Source organism: Archocentrus centrarchus, chromosome 4 (assembly GCF_007364275.1).
Source record: "Archocentrus centrarchus isolate MPI-CPG fArcCen1 chromosome 4, fArcCen1, whole genome shotgun sequence".
In the NCBI taxonomy this organism is placed as follows: Eukaryota; Metazoa; Chordata; class Actinopteri; order Cichliformes; family Cichlidae; genus Archocentrus; species Archocentrus centrarchus.
Genome location: NC_044349.1, coordinates 34,397,761 through 34,420,408, shown reverse-complemented (window position 1 = coordinate 34,420,408; position 22,648 = coordinate 34,397,761). Strand labels below are relative to the sequence as shown.

At 40.5% G+C, this 22,648-nt stretch overlaps 1 protein-coding gene across 3 annotated transcripts in view; it reads left to right on the top strand.

Annotated features, from left to right (window-relative positions):
* The window catches only part of cherp (calcium homeostasis endoplasmic reticulum protein), a 28,303-nt gene extending 9,037 nt beyond the window's left edge, over window positions 1-19,266 (top strand). For 2 of the 3 annotated variants that reach the window (XM_030727591.1, XM_030727590.1), the window contains 17 exons: window positions 5,586-5,755; window positions 6,680-6,817; window positions 6,903-7,054; window positions 8,247-8,358; window positions 8,620-8,709; window positions 8,954-9,161; window positions 9,328-9,491; window positions 10,456-10,710; window positions 10,927-11,122; window positions 11,226-11,467; window positions 13,683-13,816; window positions 14,481-14,567; window positions 14,754-14,900; window positions 17,600-17,713; window positions 17,809-17,903; window positions 18,034-18,219; window positions 18,300-19,266. In XM_030727591.1, the coding sequence (XP_030583451.1) occupies window positions 5,586-5,755; window positions 6,680-6,817; window positions 6,903-7,054; window positions 8,247-8,358; window positions 8,620-8,709; window positions 8,954-9,161; window positions 9,328-9,491; window positions 10,456-10,710; window positions 10,927-11,122; window positions 11,226-11,467; window positions 13,683-13,816; window positions 14,481-14,567; window positions 14,754-14,900; window positions 17,600-17,713; window positions 17,809-17,903; window positions 18,034-18,219; window positions 18,300-18,337 (2,528 nt within the window). In that variant the 3' untranslated portion in view covers window positions 18,338-19,266. Of the gene's footprint in view, window positions 1-3,880; window positions 4,076-5,585; window positions 5,756-6,679; window positions 6,818-6,902; window positions 7,055-8,246; window positions 8,359-8,619; window positions 8,710-8,953; window positions 9,162-9,327; window positions 9,492-10,455; window positions 10,711-10,926; window positions 11,123-11,225; window positions 11,468-13,682; window positions 13,817-14,480; window positions 14,568-14,753; window positions 14,901-17,599; window positions 17,714-17,808; window positions 17,904-18,033; window positions 18,220-18,299 lie in introns of those variants that run through there. The other variant, XM_030727592.1, reaches the window with a different exon arrangement.
* Window positions 19,267-22,648: the final 3,382 nt, after the last annotated feature.

Here is a 22,648-nt window from a genome sequence, read left to right as displayed (position 1 = left end):
ATACCCATAGTGGTGCTACACATCCTCAGTAGTATAGTATTATAGAGATCATCAGAAAGTGCTGTCATAAGCTCACTGTTGAGAAGCCAAAACAGAGCATGTTTTACTTTGAAAATTCAGACTACAAAAAATTTGGAACAAATCACATCTGCAGTGCTCAGGGTTCTAGCCAGAAAAAACTTTCAGCCTGGTGCGTGTGTGGGGGCTAATTAGCATTAGCTACTCAGAAGCCCAAATTTTTCCTTTGAGCTCCTCTGCTTCACCCTCAGTTTCACGCTGGTCGCTATTTTGCCCCTCAAAATCAAGTGTGAACAGGACCGTTGTGAGATGGCCCGTGCACATTGTGAAAGAAACTGGCCGTAGCCAGTGGTAGATTGCAAATTGCAGTGAAATAATACTGTAGTGCAGTGATCTAGCCAGAGGAGAAAAAAGAAATCTGTCTGGTATCTGCGACGGAGTGTGCGTCTGCTTGCTAATTGCAGTGATAGAGTTCCAGTAGCAAACTGGTGACATTCTCAGCCCTGCGCAAGATGACCTCAGCATGGCGCAGCGCGATCTACTGCTGGCTAGAGCCCTGAGTGCTTATGGCAGTGATGGGAAACATGTTTAAATGTTGAGGAAGGTCAGAAATTAAACAGCTTGAAGTATGCTAAGATTAGTGTGGAGAATCTTTAAAAGATGTAATTCCAGCAGACAGGTCCCGGCTTATCTTATGTATTCAACTTCAACTCCTCTGAGTGTTGTAGTGCCTATGCCTCTGACAGGAGGCAAATTTTAAATGTCCCATATGATCATTGAATTCTTAATTATTTAACATGGTCCATTGTCCAATTGTCCTGTGAGTTCCCTGTGAGATAGCAAGTAACCAATATCATCACCGTTGTGCTCTGGGGGAGACACAGACATGGGATTTTCTTCCAGCATCATCTCTTCTTCTTCTTTTCCCCAATCAATTCAGTTGTGGTAACAAAAGAATTTCCCAAATATGGAATAAAGACAGTATTCTTATCTTTATCCAGTAATGAATAATTCAGTCATACTAATTACTGAAAATAAGTCAGTGGTTATCTGCTGAACAGCAAAAATGTTATTCAGTCATGCTAACTGCCTGGCTCTGTTTTACTTACTTTACTACTCTTATATGTAACTGGTTTTTAAACGGTGTGCAGCTCCTTTGCTTTTTTTTTCCAAGGGAATATCAGTGGATATAACTTTAGCTTTTGACCACATGAAAGTAAAATAAATTTCACTGCATTAATATTCTGGGTTATAAATGGCAACAATAAGACTGATCATATTTGTAGTGTGTTTTCTATTAGTTGAAATTCCAGCAGTGAGAAATTGACTTGGCAGCATATTAGTACAAGCGAAAAACATATTTATAAGTTTTCTGCATCACAAACTTAATGCACTCAAATTCCTCTGTGTAATGCTTCAGCCCAGTTTTGCATTGGTATTGCTAACATACAGCTTATCAGGTTGCATGTATAAAATGTGTATTTCTTCAGCAGATAATCTACATTGCACTTGTTATCAGGAAAGGATGATTCAATTTTCAAGACATTTTAGGATCTGACTTTAGGCGTGACATACCATCCCACTAATCTTGCTTCATAGTACACCTCTCAGGTCATCTTACATTTATTTGAATATCAACATTCACAGAAATTGGACTCTGTGTGTGTGTGTGTGTGTGTGTGTGTGTGTGTGTGTGTGTGTGTGTGTGTGTGTGTGTGTGTGTGTGTGTGTGTGTGTGTGTGTGTGTGTGTGTGTGTGTGTGTGTGCGTGTGCGCGCCTGCATGTGTGAATATTTGCATGTCACTGTACTTTTTTTTAAATTTGCAAATCTCATAAACCCATATTTTATTCATGATATAAGAGAAAACAAATCAAGTGCTTGAACTTAGAAAATGTAACATTTAAAAAAAAATTTCTCTCTCTCTCTCTCTTTTTTTTTTTTTTTTTAGCTCATTTTGAATTTATTGGTATCGACACATCTCAAAAAGGTTGGGACACGTTTGCCACTAGGGTTGCAGCGGTAACCGGTTTCACGGTATACCATGGTATTAAAATGCACGGTTATCATACCGTGGGTGTTTGCTTATTACCGGTAATAAGGGAAAAAGGCAAGCCAACTGAGAAACTCGCACCGTCACGGGTGCCCCTTGGACAGCGGCGCTGCTCTCAGGCACACAGCGGTAAAAATGGCGACAGATTTAACCAGTTTCCATCCTCCTAAAAAAAAAAGCTAAACTAAAATCAGCAGTGTGGGACTACTTCGGACACCCACGAAACGTACGTGAGGATGGGTATCCCGTTTGCAAACAGTGTGGAAGTAAAGTGGCCGCTAAAGGAGGGAATACTTCAAACTTGTTCTCACATCTACTACAACACCATCCCTCCGTGCAGATTAAAGTAGCTATCTCGCTAATACCTGTCTTTAACAAAAATGTGTTAAATGTTGGACCCCGTCTATATTTCCTCGTGCTCGTTCCACACGCTAACCACCAGCAAAAGTGCTGAGTCATCCGAACTATGGTCACACTGGTCCCCGTGGCCGTGAAGCGCGTGCTGTGCTGGATGCGCATGTCCGTGTTAGGGGCCTTTTGAAAGACGGCATATTTACGTGCGTTTATTTTAAAACTTTGGGATGTCTGTTTTTCATCCCTTAAAATCAGGCTCAGCATGAAAGCCTTAAGAGTGAAATCTGTATTATGAGGATCATGTCAGAAATAATCCCCTCTGTCTGCAGTATCTGGTTATTACCCACTAACTTAGCAGTACAACGCGTGTTATAAAGCAGTCAACAGTTGTTGATCAGACACTGACCCAGTGATACATAATTTTACTGAACATTTTAAATGCAGGATGTTTAATTCTAAGAGTACATATAAAGTGTGTGTGTGTCTATATATATATATATATATATATATATATATATATATATATATATATATATATATATATATCTCACACCATTTTAATTGTATTAATTATTATTTATTATTATTATAAAAATTAGTATAAAAATCTGATCTCAGGAAAACTCCTGCACTTTTTCTCACATTTGTTTACAAAGACAAATAATTTTTTTCTTTCTAAAGAGAGAGATTCATTTGTATTTAAGGATTTGGCTTTTTCCTCATTCTAATATTGCAAAGTTTGCAGATAAAAACAGGTGTATAGCTTTTTTTTTTTTTTTTTTTTTTGTTTAATGGAGACATTTTATACAAAACTGTCATTAAAAATGTTTCCAAGTACAATAAAAATGATGAAAATGTAGCAGCTGCCACAGTTCAGTGCCTTTCCTTATGAAACTTAAACAAGCAAAAAAAATAAAAATAAATAAGACAAATACTGTAAAACCAATATGTATATCAAAGAGCACAATGGCTTACAGGGGAATAAGTAAATATAAAATATGTCAAATATTGCACCAGTGCCAGTTATCGCACAGGGGAGAGTTATGATATACTGAACATACAAATATAGCACAGTGAGGTAGTCAGAAGAAGTAGTGAGTACTGAATCATTGAAGCTATTGTTGTGTATTGTTGTATAGTGTTCAAGAGTGTGATGGCCCAGGGGTAAAAACTGTTCCTCATCCATTTTGGCTTGCATTTGTAGGACCTGCTTCTTTTCCCTGATGGCAGCAGGTTGAACAGGTGTTGACCAGGGTGAGAGGGGTCTGCCAAGAATTTCTTTGCTCTGCTAATGCAGCGAGAGCTGGCAGTGTTCTCCAGGCGGGGCAGGGGGCAGCCGATGATCTTTTTTTTCAGCAGACCTGGTGACCCTCTGCTGAGTCCTCCTCTCTGCAGCAGAGCAGGCAGTGAACCAGATCGACACAGAGTACATCAGCAGTGGTTCTATGGTGGCCCGGTAGACACCTGCACCTACCTGATCACTCTCCTCTTTGGAGGATGTGGCATTCATGTTTTCATAAGAGAATTTAAAATTTTAATTTGTCTGACCAAAGAACAGTTTTGCACTTTGCCTCAGTCCATATTAAAGGAGCTTTGGCCCAGAGAAGAATGCAGTCATTCTGGATCATGTTCACATATAGTTTCTTCTTTACATGATGGAGCTTTAGTCTGCATTCAGGGATGGCACAGTGAACTGTGTTCACAGACAGTGATTTCTGGAAGTTTCCCTGAGTCCATGCAGAGATTTCCGTGAGAGAATCATGCCGGGGTTTTTTTTGTTTGTTTTTTTCTTAAATTTAGTGCCGCTTGTGAACAAGAAGTTCATGGGAATCCGATATTGATCATTGTCCTTGTGCACAAGGGACAAGAATTCTCAACCCGACACAGTGCCGGGCGATCAACCACTGGCTAGAGCCCTGTGATATTATGTACTTTAGATGATGAGATAATTTAAAGTCTTCACAATTTTACATTGAGGAACATTATTCTGAAATTGTTCCACAATTTGTGGACTTTTTTTTTTTTTCTTTTTTGCAGACTGGTGAACCTCTGCCCATATTCTGAGAAACTCTGCCACTTTAAGATGCACTTTTTGTACCCAGTCATGTTACTGACCCGTTGCCAGTTCACATAATTAGCTGCAAAATGTTCCTCTAACTGTTTTCGTGACCCTTGATCTGCACCAACCGTCCAGGTGTTCCACCTCCTGCCTGTAGCTGGCCTCTCCAATGTTAGCGATGCATCCGATCACTGCTGTGTCATCTGCAAACTTCGCAATATGACAGCCTGGGTGTTTTGCTGAGCAGTCATCATGTGAGCAGGGTGAACGCATCCATTGGAGTGTGTGTGTGTGTGTGTGTGTGTGTGTGTGTGTGTGTGTGTGTGTGTGTGTGTGTGTGTGTGTGTGTGTGTGTGTGTGTGTGAGAGTATTTTTGACAAGGCGCTTAGGTTTAAAAAGCACTTGTATGAATGTGTATGCGATTGGGTGAATGAGTCTTGAAGTAAAAGGCGATTTGAGTAATTAGAGTATCTGAGTACCAGTCCATTTACCATTTAAAATTCCACATTTTCTCTGTTTAAATATATTGCAAATGAAATATGGGTTTATGAGTTTTGCAAATCATTGCATTCTGTTTTTTTTTTTACATTTTACACAGTGTCCTAACCTTTTTGGAACTGGGTTTATATTCTCAAGTCTTGGTACAGCAGAAATGTAATTTCATCAAATCATGCAGCCCAGCCTCAGTTGAATATTCTAATATTTCTGTTCTGTGTTTGCAAACCTTGGTAATTGTGCTCATTTCTGATTTTTGGAGAGGCCATCAGGTTACCTCTAGCAGCAGTTGTTTCTGCAGCAGTCAGCAGTAGCAGGAGTCGTGTTAATTCTAATTGCATGCCTTAAACTGTATTGAGCATTTCATGTGCTTGCTGTACGTAGGCCATATTTTATTTGTCCTTTAGGCCATATTGAATAGATTAGCAATATCTGTACTCTTCATGATTTATTGAGTACGTCTTCTTCATGTGCATCCTGTCATTATCAGCAGTCATACAAAAGAAACTCTGTCAAGCCTCAAGGACTGAAATCGAAATCTTAACGTTCCTCTATACTTCTGATTTTTCAGATTCCCTGCTATTTTCCATGTTTTTTTTTTTCTGCAGAAATATACAACCCTGGTGCCAAAGATGTGGTTGATATCCCTCCTCCACCAATGCCGATGATTGCTCCACCTCAAATACCTCCACCTGCTGCGCCCTCTATTGATGAACTTATCCAACAGAGCCAGTGGAATCTGCAGCAGCAGGAGCAGCATCTGCACACGCTCAGACAGGTATTGCGCAAAAAGAAATAATACAGTACAATATAATAATGAAAGAAGAACAATCTTCACTCTAGGAAACTTTGTTCTTGTGTATTAAGATTCAAGAGGTTCAAGAGCGTTTTATTGTCATGTGCACAGTAAACAGTCAGTTACACTGAACAATGAAATTCTTACTCTGCACTTCTTCTGCTTCGGCTCAATAATAATAAATCTCAAAATATATAAAAATAGACAAAATAGACAACTTATATACATGAGGTAAACCGTATAGAGGAAGTTGCTGTACCACTGCACAAACACACTTCATTCACTGCAATGGGTTATTGTAAACAGTCCTGTGTAAAGTGTCATATGGATATAGTGCAATTTGCAGTCCAAAATACAAAGCAGCGCGCTGTGTACATGTGTGTTTCAGTCCTCATGTCAGAGGTGGCAGTTCACAAGTCGAATGGCCTGTGCAAAAAAGCTGTTCCTCATTCTGGTGGTTCTTGATTTCATACTCCGATACCGCCGCCGTGATGGCAGGAGTGTAAAGAGGCTGTGTTGTGGGTGTGTTGGATCTGTTATAATGTTACATGCTCTTCTGATGACCCTGGTGTGGTAAATGTCCTCCAGTGATGGTAAGGCAACTCCTGAGATAGATGTGTATTGGCTGTTTATGAAAATTTTGGTTGTAGATTCTTTTAGTTTGGTGAATTAACACTTTTCTACTCTAATAACTTATTTGCAGAAGAGCTACTGTCTCTCAGCTAACAAAAAAGGATCCACCCTTAAGTAAATGCAGAGAAAATAAATAGATATAACTACACAAATTTTAAGAGACAGAAAGTAGTAATGAATATCAAATGATACAAGTTCCTGAGGGGATATCACTAGAACAGGGGTTGAACAGCATTGACCAATATTTTTTTCCTGACGCTTGTCTCAATGCAGGAACAGGTAACTGCAGCCATTGCTTTAGCTATGGAGCAGCAGACCCAAAAGCTTCTGCTGGAAACACAGTTGGACATCACAGAATTTGACAACCTGCTGCAACCCATTATAGACACCTGCACCAAAGATGCCATCTCGGTAAGCTCATCACGATAGAGGATGGTTTATACCTCTCAAGTCCCAATAAAGCTTTACATTTCATTCATGAGTTTTTCTTCCTCAGGCTGGTAAGAACTGGATGTTCAACAATGCCAAAACCTCACAGCACTGTGAACTGATGACATCGCATCTTCGCAACCGCATCACTGCTGATACAGCGCATTTTGAGCTGCGCCTACACCTTATCTACTTAACTAATGATGTTCTTCATCACTGGTACCCAAACCTAAATATGCTCATGAACAAGTTTAATTTACTTGTATACTTTGCACATGAGAAAAAGAGTAATGTAGAGAGTTCTAAAACTGCAATTTGTGACATCTTTGCAGATTTTTCTACTGTGATAACGTCTTTCTGTTCTGTCATACCAATCTGGTGCTGGTATTACCTGGTTAAAGCATGTTGGAAAAGCTGTAACTTTTAAACTTGAAATTCAAACATTCAGAATAATACAGATTGGTTTTTGTTCAGGGTCCAGTTGTGAAGGGTTTTTTCCCCACATTTTTTGTTTTTCATCCTTTCTTCAAGAAAAACTGAGGTACCAAACTGTGGTTTCTTAGAATCCTAATAATTCGACTGCCTGAGTCATGTAGCAATAATTATACCTCATATACAGGAGCCTTAGAAGTAGAATATGTAGCAGTATCACAGTATCAAACTACTAAACTAAAGAAAATGCTTTGGCACATGACACAAATTAGATTAATTGGTTTTAATGTTTTATATTTGAACTAAATGGAATATTGAAAATGTACACTCACTGGCCTCTTTATTTGGTAAACCTTGCTAGCACCAGGTTGGACTGACTTGATTCCTTTTTGCACTCACATCAGTCTGCTGAATACCTCTGACTGTGCAGGCCATTTGAGTATAGTGAACTTGTTCTTATTTTTAACCAGACAGTTTGATTTGAGATGAACTTTGTCATATGCCACATTATTAGGAAGGGCTACACTTCAACTGTGATTATAAAGGGATGGACAGTCTGTGGTGTTTATATGAGCTTCATTTGCTAATATGATTGCCAAAAATATCCCTCACATCATTATACCATCAGCAGCAGCAGCATGAATAGTTATGCGGGATTAATGCATGTTATGTTGCTTTTGTTATAGTTGGACCTCAATATCTGAATGTTCCTGCAGAAATCGTGCATAAAATTAAATCTTGGGTTTTGCACCAGTATTTGAAGATGTCAGCTTGGGAACGAAGAAATCCTGTTTTCATTCTGCAAGGGTTCTTGACCTTCATGAAAAATATGACAGTATTGCGATAGTGAAAGTAAACACTAGCTCAACATTGGTATAATTATAGAATGCTTTGCATAAAGAAGGGTGCTTACTTGGACTTTAAAAAGGATTGTGTCTCAGTGTTTTGTTTATGGTGTTTGTTTTAATGTTTCATGCAGCCAGCGGAAGCAGCAGAAGGATTTGTTGGCAGCGCTGCAGAAAGTTGTTGTTCCAATCTACTGCACCAGCTTTCTAGCTGTAGAGGAAGAGAAGCAGCAGAAAATCACCAGGGTAAACACAAGCACATATTTTCCAAGTCTAACACACACAGTGACACTGACTGGTTCTTCTTTTGATATGGTGGTATCAGCAAACAGTGCTGTAGTCTAATTCTAATATTTCTTAATATCAGTATATTAGTAATGTAATTCTGGTGAATAAGGACACTTTTTTTCTGCTCTCCATTTATTGAACAGGAAACAATAGAATCTAATTTAGTTCCCCTTTTTGACTGAAAGGTTTCCATTGTTGTCATTCCTTCTCCCTTCACAGTTGTTGCAGCTTTGGGAGAAGAATGGATATTTTGATGAGGAGACCATTCAGCAGCTCCAGAATCCAGCACTGGGCCTTGGTCAGTACCAGGTGAGTGGAACATTCTCACTGACAAGCTGGTTTTCCTGGGCCACAACACACACCTGAGCAGCTGGGTCCTGGATTTCCTCACCAGCAGACTATAGACTGTGTGCATGGGGGGGATATCTGGTAGTGTCTGAGTGAGCTGCACCTGTTGTGCAAAGGTTACACATAATGAATTGGTCACAACCATTTTTCTATTTCTATCTATTTCCAGTCTCACACTTTATCCACTATTCTTTGTCTCTTTCAGGCGTCCCTGATAACAGAGTATGCTGCAGTGGTGCAGCCAATCCAGTTGGCCTTCCAGCAGCAGATCCAGTCTTTGAAGACCCAGCACGATGAGTTTGTTGCTAGTCTAAAACAGCAGCAACAACAGCCACAGCCTCAGTCTGCCTCTGTAGGACAGCTTGCTGCTCCCACTGAACCTGAAAAGCCCCCCCCTTTGACTACACAAGCTGGTGAGAAGAGAAACACTCAACAAAAGCAGAGACACAGACATGATACATGAAAGTGTGTTTATTGTAATTTTTCATTTTGTCTTGTAAGCTTTGTAGGTTTGTGGCTTGCTCCATACTGAGCAAGTCCATGTATGTTTGTGTTATAATGTGTATGTTTTGTGTACAGGAGATGTAAAGCCTCCCATGTCGGGTCCTTCACCTGGGGAGTTTGATGGCGCTTCATCTAGACCGTCAGACCCAAGCAACCCCAGTGGTCCTTCAGATATACCCCCCAGCAAGCCTGCCTGGTATGATCCCCAGCATATGGGCCCCTGGAACCCAAACCAGCCGGTAAAGATCACTAATTTTTTTTGTGTGTGTGTGTGTGTTTGTGTAAGGGATGGCTTGAGAGGGAGACATGGAGAGTGCATATTTGCTGGCTGCTATCAACTGGTTGGTTAAGCAACTTTGGACAGAGAGGGAGTTTACTTTGAGAAATGCTAAACTTCTTCAGTATATTTTCATGAAGTGTGGGAAACAGTCAGGCAAGAGCCAACAACTCTATCTACCTCTGCTTGATTATAATCATCAAAAACTCCATAATAGATGATCAGAAAAATGTTTTCCATTTGAGTTTCAGTTTTTGCTTCAGGAACCACGTGGTAGGTCATAATTCAGAGTAAACATGAAAATAATAATCCGTGGCTTGTAGCTGGTAAAGAGCTTTTACAGTCCTGACTCACTATATCATGATGATGGTCCATACTGTGACCAAGCCTGTGCTCAGTGTGTGTATTTTCATATAATGCACAGTTTTGATAAATTACTTTTGCTTCTGTGCTGAAACCTTTTTTTCCCCCAGAACAGAAATGTGGACTTTAGTGATACAAATAAATATTTAAAAATTTGGGGGTTTTTTCTTCTTCTTTTTTTTTTTCCCCCTAACCATATTGACTGAAATTTCTGAAGAATGTTTCCAACATATTGAATTTCTGCCAGGAAGAATTCAGGTAAAGGATAAAAGTCCTGAATAGAAGTGGGTTACACTGCCATCATGTGTGCTGGCCTGTCCTGGGCCACTCTGAATGACAAGGAAAAAAAGAGATTCATCTGACAAAGTCAATGTCATTGGGGCTTCTTGACTGATGATTTGAATCTTTAATGCTCAAGAGATATTAGTGTACTCGTGCTACTAAATTGATCCCCAGACCTTGCCATCTGGTGACATGTCTCTCATCCATTACAGTTCCTCACCGTTTTCAGTGTGTGCGGGCTCAGGCTATGCTCACAGCCCTTCTGTCTTGCTCTTCCCCAGCCTCCTTTTGACCCAAACCAGCCTCCACCACCTTGTCCTCCTTGGAACAGCCATGAGGGGATGTGGAATGATCAGAGGGACCCAGGGAACTGGAGTGGAGGTCCTCCTAGAGAAGGAGGCCCTTGGAGTGGTCCAGGTGGATCTGAGCCTGGCCCTCCATCTTGGAACTCCTATGACCAGCAACCACCATGGGGGAATCAGCCGGACCAGCCTCCTTGGGGTCAGAGGGAGCCCCCATTTCCTCCACGCATGCAGGCATGTGGCAGAACATCTCTGTGGTTTCACTTACTAGGCTTTGATTTATTTTACAAAAGTTTTGTTTTTCTCAGACTTCTTACTTTGTGTTTACAGTCTGTATTTACATTGCATTCTTTTCTGAATTTGACTTTGAGCTTCTCTTCTGTTGCATAAAGGATGCTGCAGCTTTTTATTTACATGAATAATTGTGCTGTTTCACTGGCATTTTTATAGAGACCTCCCCATTTCAGAGGACCTTTCCCTCCTCATCAGCAGCCACCTCCTTTCAACCAGCCCCCTCCACCCCCACACAGTTTTGGACGTTTTCCCCCTCGCTTTATGCAGGAAGAATTTCCTCCCAGGCATCACTATGACAGGCCACCCTACACACCACATCGATTTGACTATGCTCAAGGGGAATTTCCTGGAGGTTAGTGCAGAGACTCAGAGTCATAGATCAGAAGAGAGACATTTTTTTTCTCCACCTGTTAATTTTCAAGTGTGTTTTAACAATCTCCAAATCTGGTCGCCAGACATGCCAGGTCCTCCTCCCCACCACCACCCCAATCAAAGGCTCCCTCCACCGGGTATGGGAGCTGATCATCCTCCCTGGGGTGGAGGCCAGCATCCAGATTTTGGCCCACCTCCACATGGCTTTAATGGCCATTCCCCTCACATGCGTCATCGCCAGCATCCAGTTCAAGATGACCCCAGTCTGGTGCCGAACGTACCCTACTTTGACCTTCCAGCTGGTCTCATGGCTCCGCTTGTTAAAGTAAGTCCGCTTCTAATTTTAGGGCAGGTGCATGAAAACGAATTAAAGTGTTGTCAGCTCCTTAAAATGTCTCTGCTGAAAAATGAAAAATTGCTTCTGCTTCACAGAATGCATAAGATTTAAAACTGAAGAGGCACTTATTAAATGGGCTGGTACTTATATAATGCTTTTCTACTCTAACTGGGCCTTCAAAGGACTATTTACTACAATCTTCATTCTCCCAAACACATACATTCATACAGGGACTTTTTTCTATATCTAAGTGCCTTGTATAACATTCATAACACTTGCACTCTGATAGATGCATCAGAGAAAACTCAGGGTTCAGTACCTTATCCAAGGAAATTTCAGACATGCAGACTGGACGATCCGGGGAGTGACCATTCGACCTTCCACTGTACCGCATGACCTACTGTTGTTGGGAGAGCACATTTCAAAAAAACATCACAAAGCGAGAATCTTTCCCACAAACCTTTGCTCTTAAAGGAAAACAAACCCCTCCCCAAAAATCAGTAAAAATATGGCAATGGTTGGTCTAAAAAATGACACTTAATTTCCATAACAGCTTATACATCAGGGAGTCAGGGACCAGGTAACATCTGTGGTCGGCTGCTCAAATCATGTGCCAAACAGCTGTGCTCCATATTTTATTATATTTCACAGACTCAGCATGTCCCTAAATGTTGGAAGGATGCTGCAGTCATCTCTGTTCCAAAGAGTAATTGTCCAAAAACTTGAATGATTTTAGACGCATTGCACTGACATCCCTTGTGATGAAATCATTTGAAAAATTGGTGAGGTCTGAAATTTTAAAGACTGAGTGTGACCTGGATCCTCTGCAGTTTGCTTACAGACCACACCGAGGAGTAGAGGATGCCACAGTCACCTTAATGAACCTGCTTCTTAAACAGGGAACACATGCGAGGCTTTTATTCATTGATTTCTCATCTGCTTTTAATGCCATTCAACCCCACATTCTCACACAGAGGCTTTTAGAACATTTAAGTTTTAATCTTGTGGGTTGGATTTTAGATTTCTTAACAAACAGAACTCAGAATGGCGCACTGTCTGGTCAGGTCTGTTCCTCCGCTGGCTCCCCACAAGGATGTGCTCTGTCACCTGATGATTCAGTTATTGTTAGTCTGCTGATGGGCAGTGAAACTCACCACGGTCCAGTCGTTGAGGACTGTGTTCAGTGGTGTGATGAATCTTTTCTGCAGATGAATATCCAAAAAACTAAGGATATGCTCATTGATTTTAGGAAACTCACTCAGGCACAGGAACTCACTGTTATAAAGGGTCAGGCGGTAGAATGTGTCGAAACATATAAATATCTCGGCACAATTATTGACAGTAAACTGACTTTTGAGGCAACCTGTGAAGCTGTACATAAAAAAAAGGGGAACCAGCAGACACTGGTTCCCGTTTTTAAGACACTGCTGACCCTGTTTTATCTGCTTTTGTTGAATCGGTTTTATCCTTTTGCTTCGGTGGCATGGTTCGGTAATCTGTCTCTTAAAAATAGGAATTACTTGAACCATATAGTAAAGTGGTGCAGTAGGCTGACGGGAGAGCTGCAGATAAATCTAGAGTCTCTGTACTCTGGGCAGGTACAGAGGATTTCTAGATCAATCTTAAAGGCCACTTCCCACCCTTTGCACTGTGAGTTCCAGCTTCTCCCGTCAGGATGCGGATATAAAATTCCCAAATGTAAAACCAAATGTTTTAAAAGCAGTTTTGTTCCTACGGCCATAAATTTTAACAAATTTTAACCCTTTGCTGTGTTTTTTACTGTTTTATGTCTCATCACGTTTTGTTTTTATTCGATTTGCTCTTTTATGTGGTGTTTGTTTTTAACATGTTTTGTCTTGGGCTTTTAATCACGTCTGTATTGTTATGAGCCGACTCACTATACTGCACAACAAATTTACCTCTCGGGTACAAATAAAGTAACTTGACTTGACATAGATTTGACATTGATTTGCAAACACTTTACAGCCCTGTACAAAGATATCAAATGTTGAGACTCGTTGTGTTTTGCAACAAATTTAAAACCATACACCATACAAAAAGAGGGTACCCTTGTAGGTGTAGAATTTTGGTATGGACTTGGTACTGAAGTATTGGTTGTTATATTATCCACATTGGACACGTTTACCCCCTAACATTCAAGTCTGCAAGTCTTACAGTTCTCCATGTACTTTACACTGTACAGCTTGAGGACTGTGACTATAAACCTCTGGACCCTAAGGACATTCGGCTACCTCCTCCCATGCCACCAAGTGATCGTCTGCTAGCTGCCGTGGAAGCCTTCTACAGCCCTCCATCCCACGATCGGCCTAGGAACAGGTACAAACACACTTGTACTGTCTGTGCAAGACAAATTAAACTTATTATTGTAAGTTAATAACATTGTTTATCAAGTTGTCAAAGACTTAACCGTAATTGTTAGCTGACTGGTTAGAGCTGCAAAGCCACAATTGTAACTACAGTGGTCAATGGAACTTAAAAACTATGCATTAACGGACCAGTCAGATCTGATTTAAAAATCAGATCTGACCTCGGCGGTGGAAACGTAGTATGCATGGGGTCTAATCACATTGAACCTAGTGCTGGTATAAATTGTTAAAAAAATAATTTGCAGATTATGTCAGAACACTAAGTGCATTGTAGATTACTAGTGCCTATCGTCCACCACAAGCACATGAGTACCTGAAATCTAATCTGGGAAAGAGATAAGCTGATGGAGGAAACATGAATCCCTGGGCAATATTCCGCTGGGAAACTTTATTTGGACGTTACTCTTGGCCAGCCACTCTTGGTTTGGCCAAGAGTGTTTCATTCGGAAAAATAAGTTTAGGCCACTGAGAATTTGGTTCAGAAAATGGAGCTTAGTGTTTTGGCAATTCAGAAAAACTGTAATACAGGCATCACATGTGTAGTACTACTAATTTGTGATTAAACGTTTCTCTTAATGGTGGTAACAGCTAGTTGTGGTTGGTTTATCCTCCAGTGAAGGTTGGGAGCAGAATGGCTTGTATGAATTCTTCAGGGCCAAGATGAGAGCCAGAAGGAAAAAGGATCAGGAGAAACGCAACAGGTGAGCTTTTCTTTCTTTTGGCCCATTCTCTCTCGTTCCATCTCTTCTTGTGTTAAACATGTCAAAACACATTATATTTGGACTGTTTTGTTTTACTTGGCTGTTGGTTATTAGTCATGCCAGCAGGTGTCTTTATCCTTTTAAAAGGAGAATGTCAACCTCATCACCCCCTCTGATTGATTCTAGTGGTCGTGGAGACAGCCGCTCCAGGAGTCACTCTCACAGCCGAGGGAGGTCTTCATCTCGGTCCAGCTCTCACTCCTCAAAGTCTTCCAGGTCACGGTCCCGTTCATCTCACTCTCGCAGCCGCTCTCGCTCCTATTCACGATCCAGGTCTGTATACCCATCAAAGCACGATACTGTAATTTATGATTTATTAGATCTTGATGCAGTCTCATTCAGAAACATGAGGTACCATCTATACAGAAATGAACACTTCTTTTCCTCAAGAAGGAAAAAGGATTTTATTTTGTTGGTGATTTAAATAACTGTGAGACCAGCAGTGGAATAGGTTTGATTTTCCCATTAATTGCATTGTGATATTTGTTTTTCCATTTCCATCAACGTTTGATCTGCCATTGTCTCTGCTTACTCCAGCTCCCATGGATACAGTGTTTAATATCATAGTTATTATGTCACATCCGCTTGACCATTTACAATCAACAGCACTGCCAGCAATCCCTGGAAATAAAGTGGAATATTTTCACATTATCACAGCCAAATTTAGCACCAGGAACTTGAAGAGCTCACCAAAGCCGAGGATTAAAGATGTGGGGTGGGGGTGGGGGGGGGAACAGCAGAACCTGTGACAGTGGCTACTGTGAAATATATTCCTATAAGTTTATGCAGGAACGCGATAGAGATGCAGTAGAATGCGTGTGCATGCATGTCTAACTGAATAGACAGGCTTTTGTTTTAATGAACCCAGCTTTGTGCACAGTCAGCCTTGAAGTCCTCTTATTTAAAAAAATAATGTACCGTATTTTGCAGACCATAAGGTGCACCGCATTATAAGGCGCACTGCCGATTTTTGAGAAAATTTAAGGATTTTAAGTGCGCCTTATAGTCCAAAAAATATGGTACAAGAAAGATGTTGAGTACATATGAAGCTTAGATGCAAGTTCAATAATGAAGAGCTGTTATCACTCATATGCCTAGTATCCCAGGTCTTTGCTTGCTTGTCTATTTTACATCACTTCCACTTTCCCACACAGTCAAACTTACTGGTTACTTCATTACTTCTAGTCTAATCATCTTTCTGCCTGCCTTCCTCGAGCCAATCAGCCTCCGCTCAGCGTGCCTTAAAGGGGAAATATGTTTTTAAATCCTTCCTTTTCAAATGTAAATCATTCACTTGTGGTCTATATAAAGTAGAACTCCAATGCTTTGGCCTGAATTCCTCATTATTTTAACTCCACAGACCCCTCATTTACACCTGTGCTGACACGCTTCTTGGAGCAGCTCGTTTTGGTGCGGTCTCTTTAAATATGAATGAAACATTTCACGCCCCGCACCCCCCCTCCAGGTTGCAGAGCATTCCACTCCACCCTGTTCAGCCATTTTTGTAGTTTGATAGCAGCGATATGATTATCTGCTGGTCCATGTCTTTGTTTAGCAGTTCCACAGCAAATACTGTGCCGTAATAGACAAGAAAACATAATAGGGAATAGAGAACGCTGAACAGACAGAAGAATATGACCCAAAAAGAATATAAAGATATCTATGCAGCACCGGGAGAGAATACATTTAAATTTTTTGCACTCCTAGACACTCAAAGTACAGAAAAAAAATGTATTTAAGTGTATTTAAAAAAGTGGATTTTGCATGATATGTCCCCTTTAAATATCGCTGCTCATCTGTCATTCTCTCTTTCAGACTCATTCATGCAACCAACCTCCTCCCCTTATCCGTCACCCAAGTCTCTTAGGCTACGTTCACACTGCAGCCTGAAGTGATCCAGTTCTGATTTTTTGTGAAATGCAATTTTTTTTTTTTGCGTGGTTGTTCACATTTCCAAATATATGCGACTTGGATGTGATCTGTATGTGAACTGCATTCAAACCTAAAAGTGTCCCGCATGTGCAGTAGAGGATGCAATAACGTTACACGTAGCGAGCGTGCTCAGTGTTTGCGGAAGTAAGTTTGTTTTTCTTCCCACTTCTGCGTAGCAGGACGCAGAATAGTGACGTTTGTCGAGTATCAATGACGTGCAGGTCGGATGAGTGCGACCTGGCCGTACAGACACAGGTCGCATTTGAAAAGCTCGGATCTGTGTTGTTCAGACTGTCATGAAAAGATCAGATACAGGTCACATAAGGCACAAAAAAAAAATCGGATTTGGGTCACTTCAGGCTGCAGTGTGAACGTAGCCTTAGAGATCCTTCCACCACCAGCGTCTAGACTCTGGGAGGTCCTGCCTTAATTTCTATCTCCACTTCCATTCTGCTACGATGGGCCATTGGCATCTAATTGCCAAAGAGCTAATTGTATATCTTATTAATTATTCATGTTCAGTTCCTCCTAATGATCTCTCCTTATTGAACTAATGCTGATTTTTTTAAAAAGTGGGCCAGAATAGCAAAGGGAGTGACAGCAGAGCTCACCACAAAAAACATCAAACAAAAAAGCAGCACACAGCGGCTGCAGGGGAACATCTTCATTGTCACTGCACCTAGGTACCATTTTCCCAGCAAACTATAAAGAAATGAGGGGTGGCTTAAGACTTTTGCACAGTACTGTATATTGTTACTTGTCTTCTTTGCATCTGGCCAAAAGACCAGCTATAGAACTTTGTCCACAGACTAGTTGTCCCACATGTTTCTGACCCTGCCTCCTAGTGGCAGTCCACAGATATCACATCCAGTCTGCAAAGCTCAACCTAACCAGACCCTTTAGGCTGCTTATGTGCAGAGAAATGCATTCTTATAGGTTTCAGCATCCTGCATGCTGTCAAATCTTTGAATTTTCTTGGTTATCAATGCAAGTTAACCTGAAACATCCGGTGTGACATGCTTCAACCTAACCCTCTTTAGGTCCAGGAGTCGGTCCAGGTCATCTCGAAGTCACTCTCGCTCTAGATCTCGATCCCGCTCACATTCACCCAACAAGCGACGCCGTGGCCCAAAATCACGGAGCTCCTCCCCTCCGTGAGTTTCTTCACTATTCTTTCATGATGTGCTTACCTAAAATAGTCTTTATGCTTTAATATAGCATAGATTAATACCTTTCGTGCTTTCTACAGTTCCACAGCAGTGCTGGGCACATCTTCTTCAAAACTGTCTGCAGATACCAGGTTAGGGGAGGAGAACAAAGGCCATCAGCTATTGATGAAAATGGGTATGCTCTAAATATTTATTTTAAATAAAAAAAAAAAAAAATCCAGTAAGAATGTTTTAGACAGTTTTTTAATATAGTTTTTTTTCCTGAAATGGCATAAAGGTAAACACTGATTTCATGTCTGCTGTAGGTTGGAGTGGGTCAGGAGGCTTGGGGGCCAAAGAACAGGGCATCCAGGACCCCATTAAAGGAGGAGATGTCAGGGATAAATGGGACCAGTACAAAGGTGTGGGGGTCTCACTCGATGACCCTTACGAGAACTATCGTAGGAACAAAAGCTACAACTTTGTTGCTCGCATGAAGGCAAGAGAGGAAGGTACATAAAACCTTTTATTCCACATTTACAAAATAAATTGGGTTGCACCTTATCTAACTCCTCCTTTGTTTCTTTATCAGTCAATCGGGAACCCCAGGAGGCCCCATCAACTGACTAACTGCAGTCAAATAGTGTGAAACAACGTGCTCATTCTCACCACTTCCACCACAGATCTGAATTTCTTTTGTTGGTTTTCCACCCAGAATTTGTCCCAGAGAACCCTACGCATTTTGTGAGGCCTGTGTAAAAGTGTAAAGCAGAAAGCAGAAGACGGGCACATGTGACAGTCAGCACTAACATTAGAAACATCACATAACTCGGCTAAAAAGTTTTATTTAGCAGGGACCCTAGAGCTACAGTCTGTTTAACTAAATGGATCATAGCACTTAATTGTATTTCACTTCCAGTGCTTCATATATTACTTTTTGAATAATTTCTCTGAAGCGTCTCAGGCATTCATGATCTTAGAAGCTGACAGCAGGTGGCTCAGTCAGCCTGTACCTCAGCATTTAAGAATTGGGACAGAATATGAGAAAGTCAATATCCTGTTGAAGTCTGTTAAAGTAGTAGTTTTCAAAATGAGTGGACACATCAATTAATGTGCACATGTACGCCTGCATTTTTAAAATGTTTTTTTCATTTGCAGTGGATTTTGAAAATGATTCTTTCCTAAATCTCAACAGCAATGCTTTTTTTTCTCAGAAATTATTCCACATCTTATTGTGAAGGAATAAACAACAATAAACAAAACTGGGAGATGATGGGTTCCGCAAATAAAATTCTAATGTGGCTAGTTCTCTAGGAGTAAAATGGAAATTTTGTCATGTGTGTGAACTGAGCCTTAAAGGTGAAAGTGGAATAAAGGTGTGATTGCCCTTTTGAATCCTGCTGGTTTTTAAACAGCTGTTTATTGTGACACTTTTTTTCCCCCATGTAATAACTTCTGTTGAGATGTCAGTCATTTAGTTGTAGAATTAAAATGCAGCTCAGAAAAGTTGTCAACAAGAATTTAGAGACATAACCTAAATAAAAAATTCTGATAACTCACAAATGGGCCTTTTCTTTCTGTTTCTATCAATAATCACACAGTCCTAACAGCTTGGCCATCTCCAAATTGTCTCCAGTATACAATGTGTAATCTTTTTTCTGCCATTTTTTTTAATTGCATATGAAAAGGATCAAGTTAACAGCTAAAATGATAACAGTGGTAACAAAATACTCATGATCCTAAGATTCTGCATTACTAGTTGTAAAGGGTCAGTATTTCTAACCCTTTGTAGTCTACGCACAGTCATTTTGACCAAGGTCAGCACCCGTACTTAAACCTACAACCGCCTTGTCCAACTTATTCTTAAACATTAGTAGTGATGAGGCGTCATGAAGCCTTTCGACACATTGCCAAACTGTATTGATACTGTGTTGACACTCACTGAATACTGACACCTGCTGGAACTTAAAAATCCCTACAGGAAACCTAGTTGACAGACTCAACTGACACTGATGTGATAACCGAGTATATACAATAATATAATTTAACTGTGTTTTATATTGCATTCTTTCAATGCAAGAGAACCTGTCTAGTGACTGGAGTTGGTTTGGAATAGGGGCCCACGGGTTATACACGGGCCGGTGCATGTCACTACCAGGTCTCTCGCGATTATGTGCTGCTCCACTGGTTCAGCAACTATCTCTATAAAGAGTTTCTCTCCAAGGTTTGGAAGTGGGTCCTGTCCTGGTGGCTATCATTAAACTCAGATGCATCCTGTTGACAGATACGCTTCCTTAGAAACACAGTTTGGTGCGTCAGTGTCAGTTCGAACCAGTTTGATGTGGACTGTGGCTGAAGAGTGTGGAGCAGTCCCCTAAGGGCAATTATTTTCACAGTCAGTAGTACAAAAACATTTAAAAACAGTTATACCATAAAAACATACATAAAATCAAACATAAAAATCACAACAGATCATTTAAAAACCTAATCGCTGCTGGGACAAAAGATTCCCTCAATCTGTTTGTCCTACATCTTGGCACCTGATATCTGCATCCAGAAGGAAGCAACAAACTCCTGGTGCAGTGAATGGTCTGAATCTGCCAGGATCAGTCTGGCCTTTTTTTTTCACTGACCTCATCTTTTGTAGGTCAGTGAGGTTGCTCAGGGCTGTGCCAGCAATTTTTCCGCACACCTTTGCAATTCCTAGCAGTTTATTTCTGTTCTTAACATTTAAAAATCTGAACCAGCAGATGAAATTAAAAGTAAGAACAGTCTCAATAAAACATTTTCATAAAAATAGAATCCACATTAAAACCACTTCTGGGGAGGGATGGCTCTCCTTTGCTTATTGGATTACTATTTATCTGCCCAACTCAGACCGCTAGTGTGCTGGTGTAACCCAGTCTATGAGGCAAAATGGAAGGACATTGAGCTTTCTGTGCTGGACCTCCCTATACTGTCTGTTTTGGGCTGCTTGGACAGGCTACCCCAAGTATACCAGTTACAAAATCTATGTGTAAGTTCCTCCTTGAAAAAGCAGGCAGAGGTGGTTAAAAAAATGAAATCTCAACAAGCAGATAAGGGTGTTAAGTTGGCCTGCATATCACCCTTGCTTCCTTCCAGCATTGATAGATCACAAGTTTAGAAGTTGGGTAAAACAAGGAATCACCTCATTCTGTAAAATAATAGAAAACGGGCAGTTATGAAATTTTGAGGATTTGTGCTGGACTTACATCACAGTGGGCAGAGAAGACTTCTATCATTACTTACAGATCCGGAGTTTCTTTGAGAGGGAAATCAATCAATCAAGTCCCCTGATTTGGTTGTAAGTCCAGGAGTAATACAATTATTATAATTATTATAACATGGACGCATATGCTGCCAGTACAAAAGGCATCATTGGTAAACTTTACAGAAATTTCTCATCTATGAATAGGAACTCAACAGATTATATTAGGCAACGGTGGGAAAAGAAGCAAACATAACAATTTTACAGGAAGTTTGGGTACAAATCTGGAAGAATGCACTTTTCACCACAAATTCTTTAACATGGCGGGATTTTTGCTGGAAGATTTTTTATTACACCAAAACAGAAATGGAGAATAGGTGGCTCACAAGCTGTGCACTGGAGGGACTGTGGGGAGGTCTGTGCGGACTGCTTTCATGTCTTTTGGGCCTGTCCGAAGTTGAAGATTTTCTGGAATGTCATTAAGCAAGTAATCTATGAAATTCTGGGTATAACTTTGGCTTTTTCTTTTACTACTATGGACCTTGGAGAACTTCCTGAAGGTCTTAGTATAAGCGATACATATTTGCTGAGGATATTCATGATTGCAAGCAAGAAGGCAATTACTAAATGTTGGCTTCAGCTAAGCCCTCCCACCCTGAACCTCTTTATGAATATTGTAAACCTTATTCATAACATGGAGAAGTTGACTTTTTCAATACGTCTTGAGAGGGAGAAAGGAGAGAGACTCTAGGAAAAATGGCATTGTTATACACACAAAGACTTGGAATAGTTATCTGTTGTGAACTGGGAGCATCTTGCTTTTCTGGTTGATTTGTAACCTGTACCTAGTGTATATGTAGTAATGTGCCTGTAAAATATGATGAACAATGTGATCGCTTGTTACCTGCCCTAGGCCTCTTGTTTGTTTGTCTGTTTGTTATTTTTCTGCATCAAAATGATTAAAAATAAAGATAAATAAAAATACATCCTCTGATGGGCCTTTTTGCAGAGTGGGTCTAAATGGGCTTCAAAAGTCAGCCTGTTGTCAAGGATCATTCCCAGATATTTATACTGGTCCATGACCTCAGCATTATCCCCAGAAATAACTGCAGACACAGTGACTGCACTGTGTTTTCTAAAATGAATGACCATCTCCTCTGTTTTGGCAACACTTATCTTTAAAAAGGAGGACTCACACCAGTCAGTGAAATCCTTCACCACTGGCCGTGATCTGGGTCATCACTGCTGAGGAGGGACAGAGTCACAGAGTTGTTGGCAAATTTTAAAATGTGTCGCTGTGGGATCCATGCCCGAAACGTTACTTCACCTTGAAGGCAATTAAACATTCAATATTTTTCTAGGAGCGTTCCGGTGTGCGGACTGTCTTTTTCCATTGATACCTTGTTCCTGCACCCCTTCAGCTGCTGGATGTGCGTGTTTGGCTTGTATAGAAAAAGTTTTCACCCTATGATGTAAGTTTTTATCGTTTGAAATGTCCTTAATAATTTATATTTAATTCCAAAAAAATCTACTGTTATGATGTTTAACTTATAATGAGCACATTCCATTCCAAAAAAATCAATTTTTTCTTTTTGTGGCAATTTCTGTTTCTTATGATGAAGACTGTTATGTGTCTCTCTGGCTCCTCATTTCTGTCACTGTGGTCTGAAAAAGCAAACTCACACATTGATTAACATCACTGTGTGAGTTTT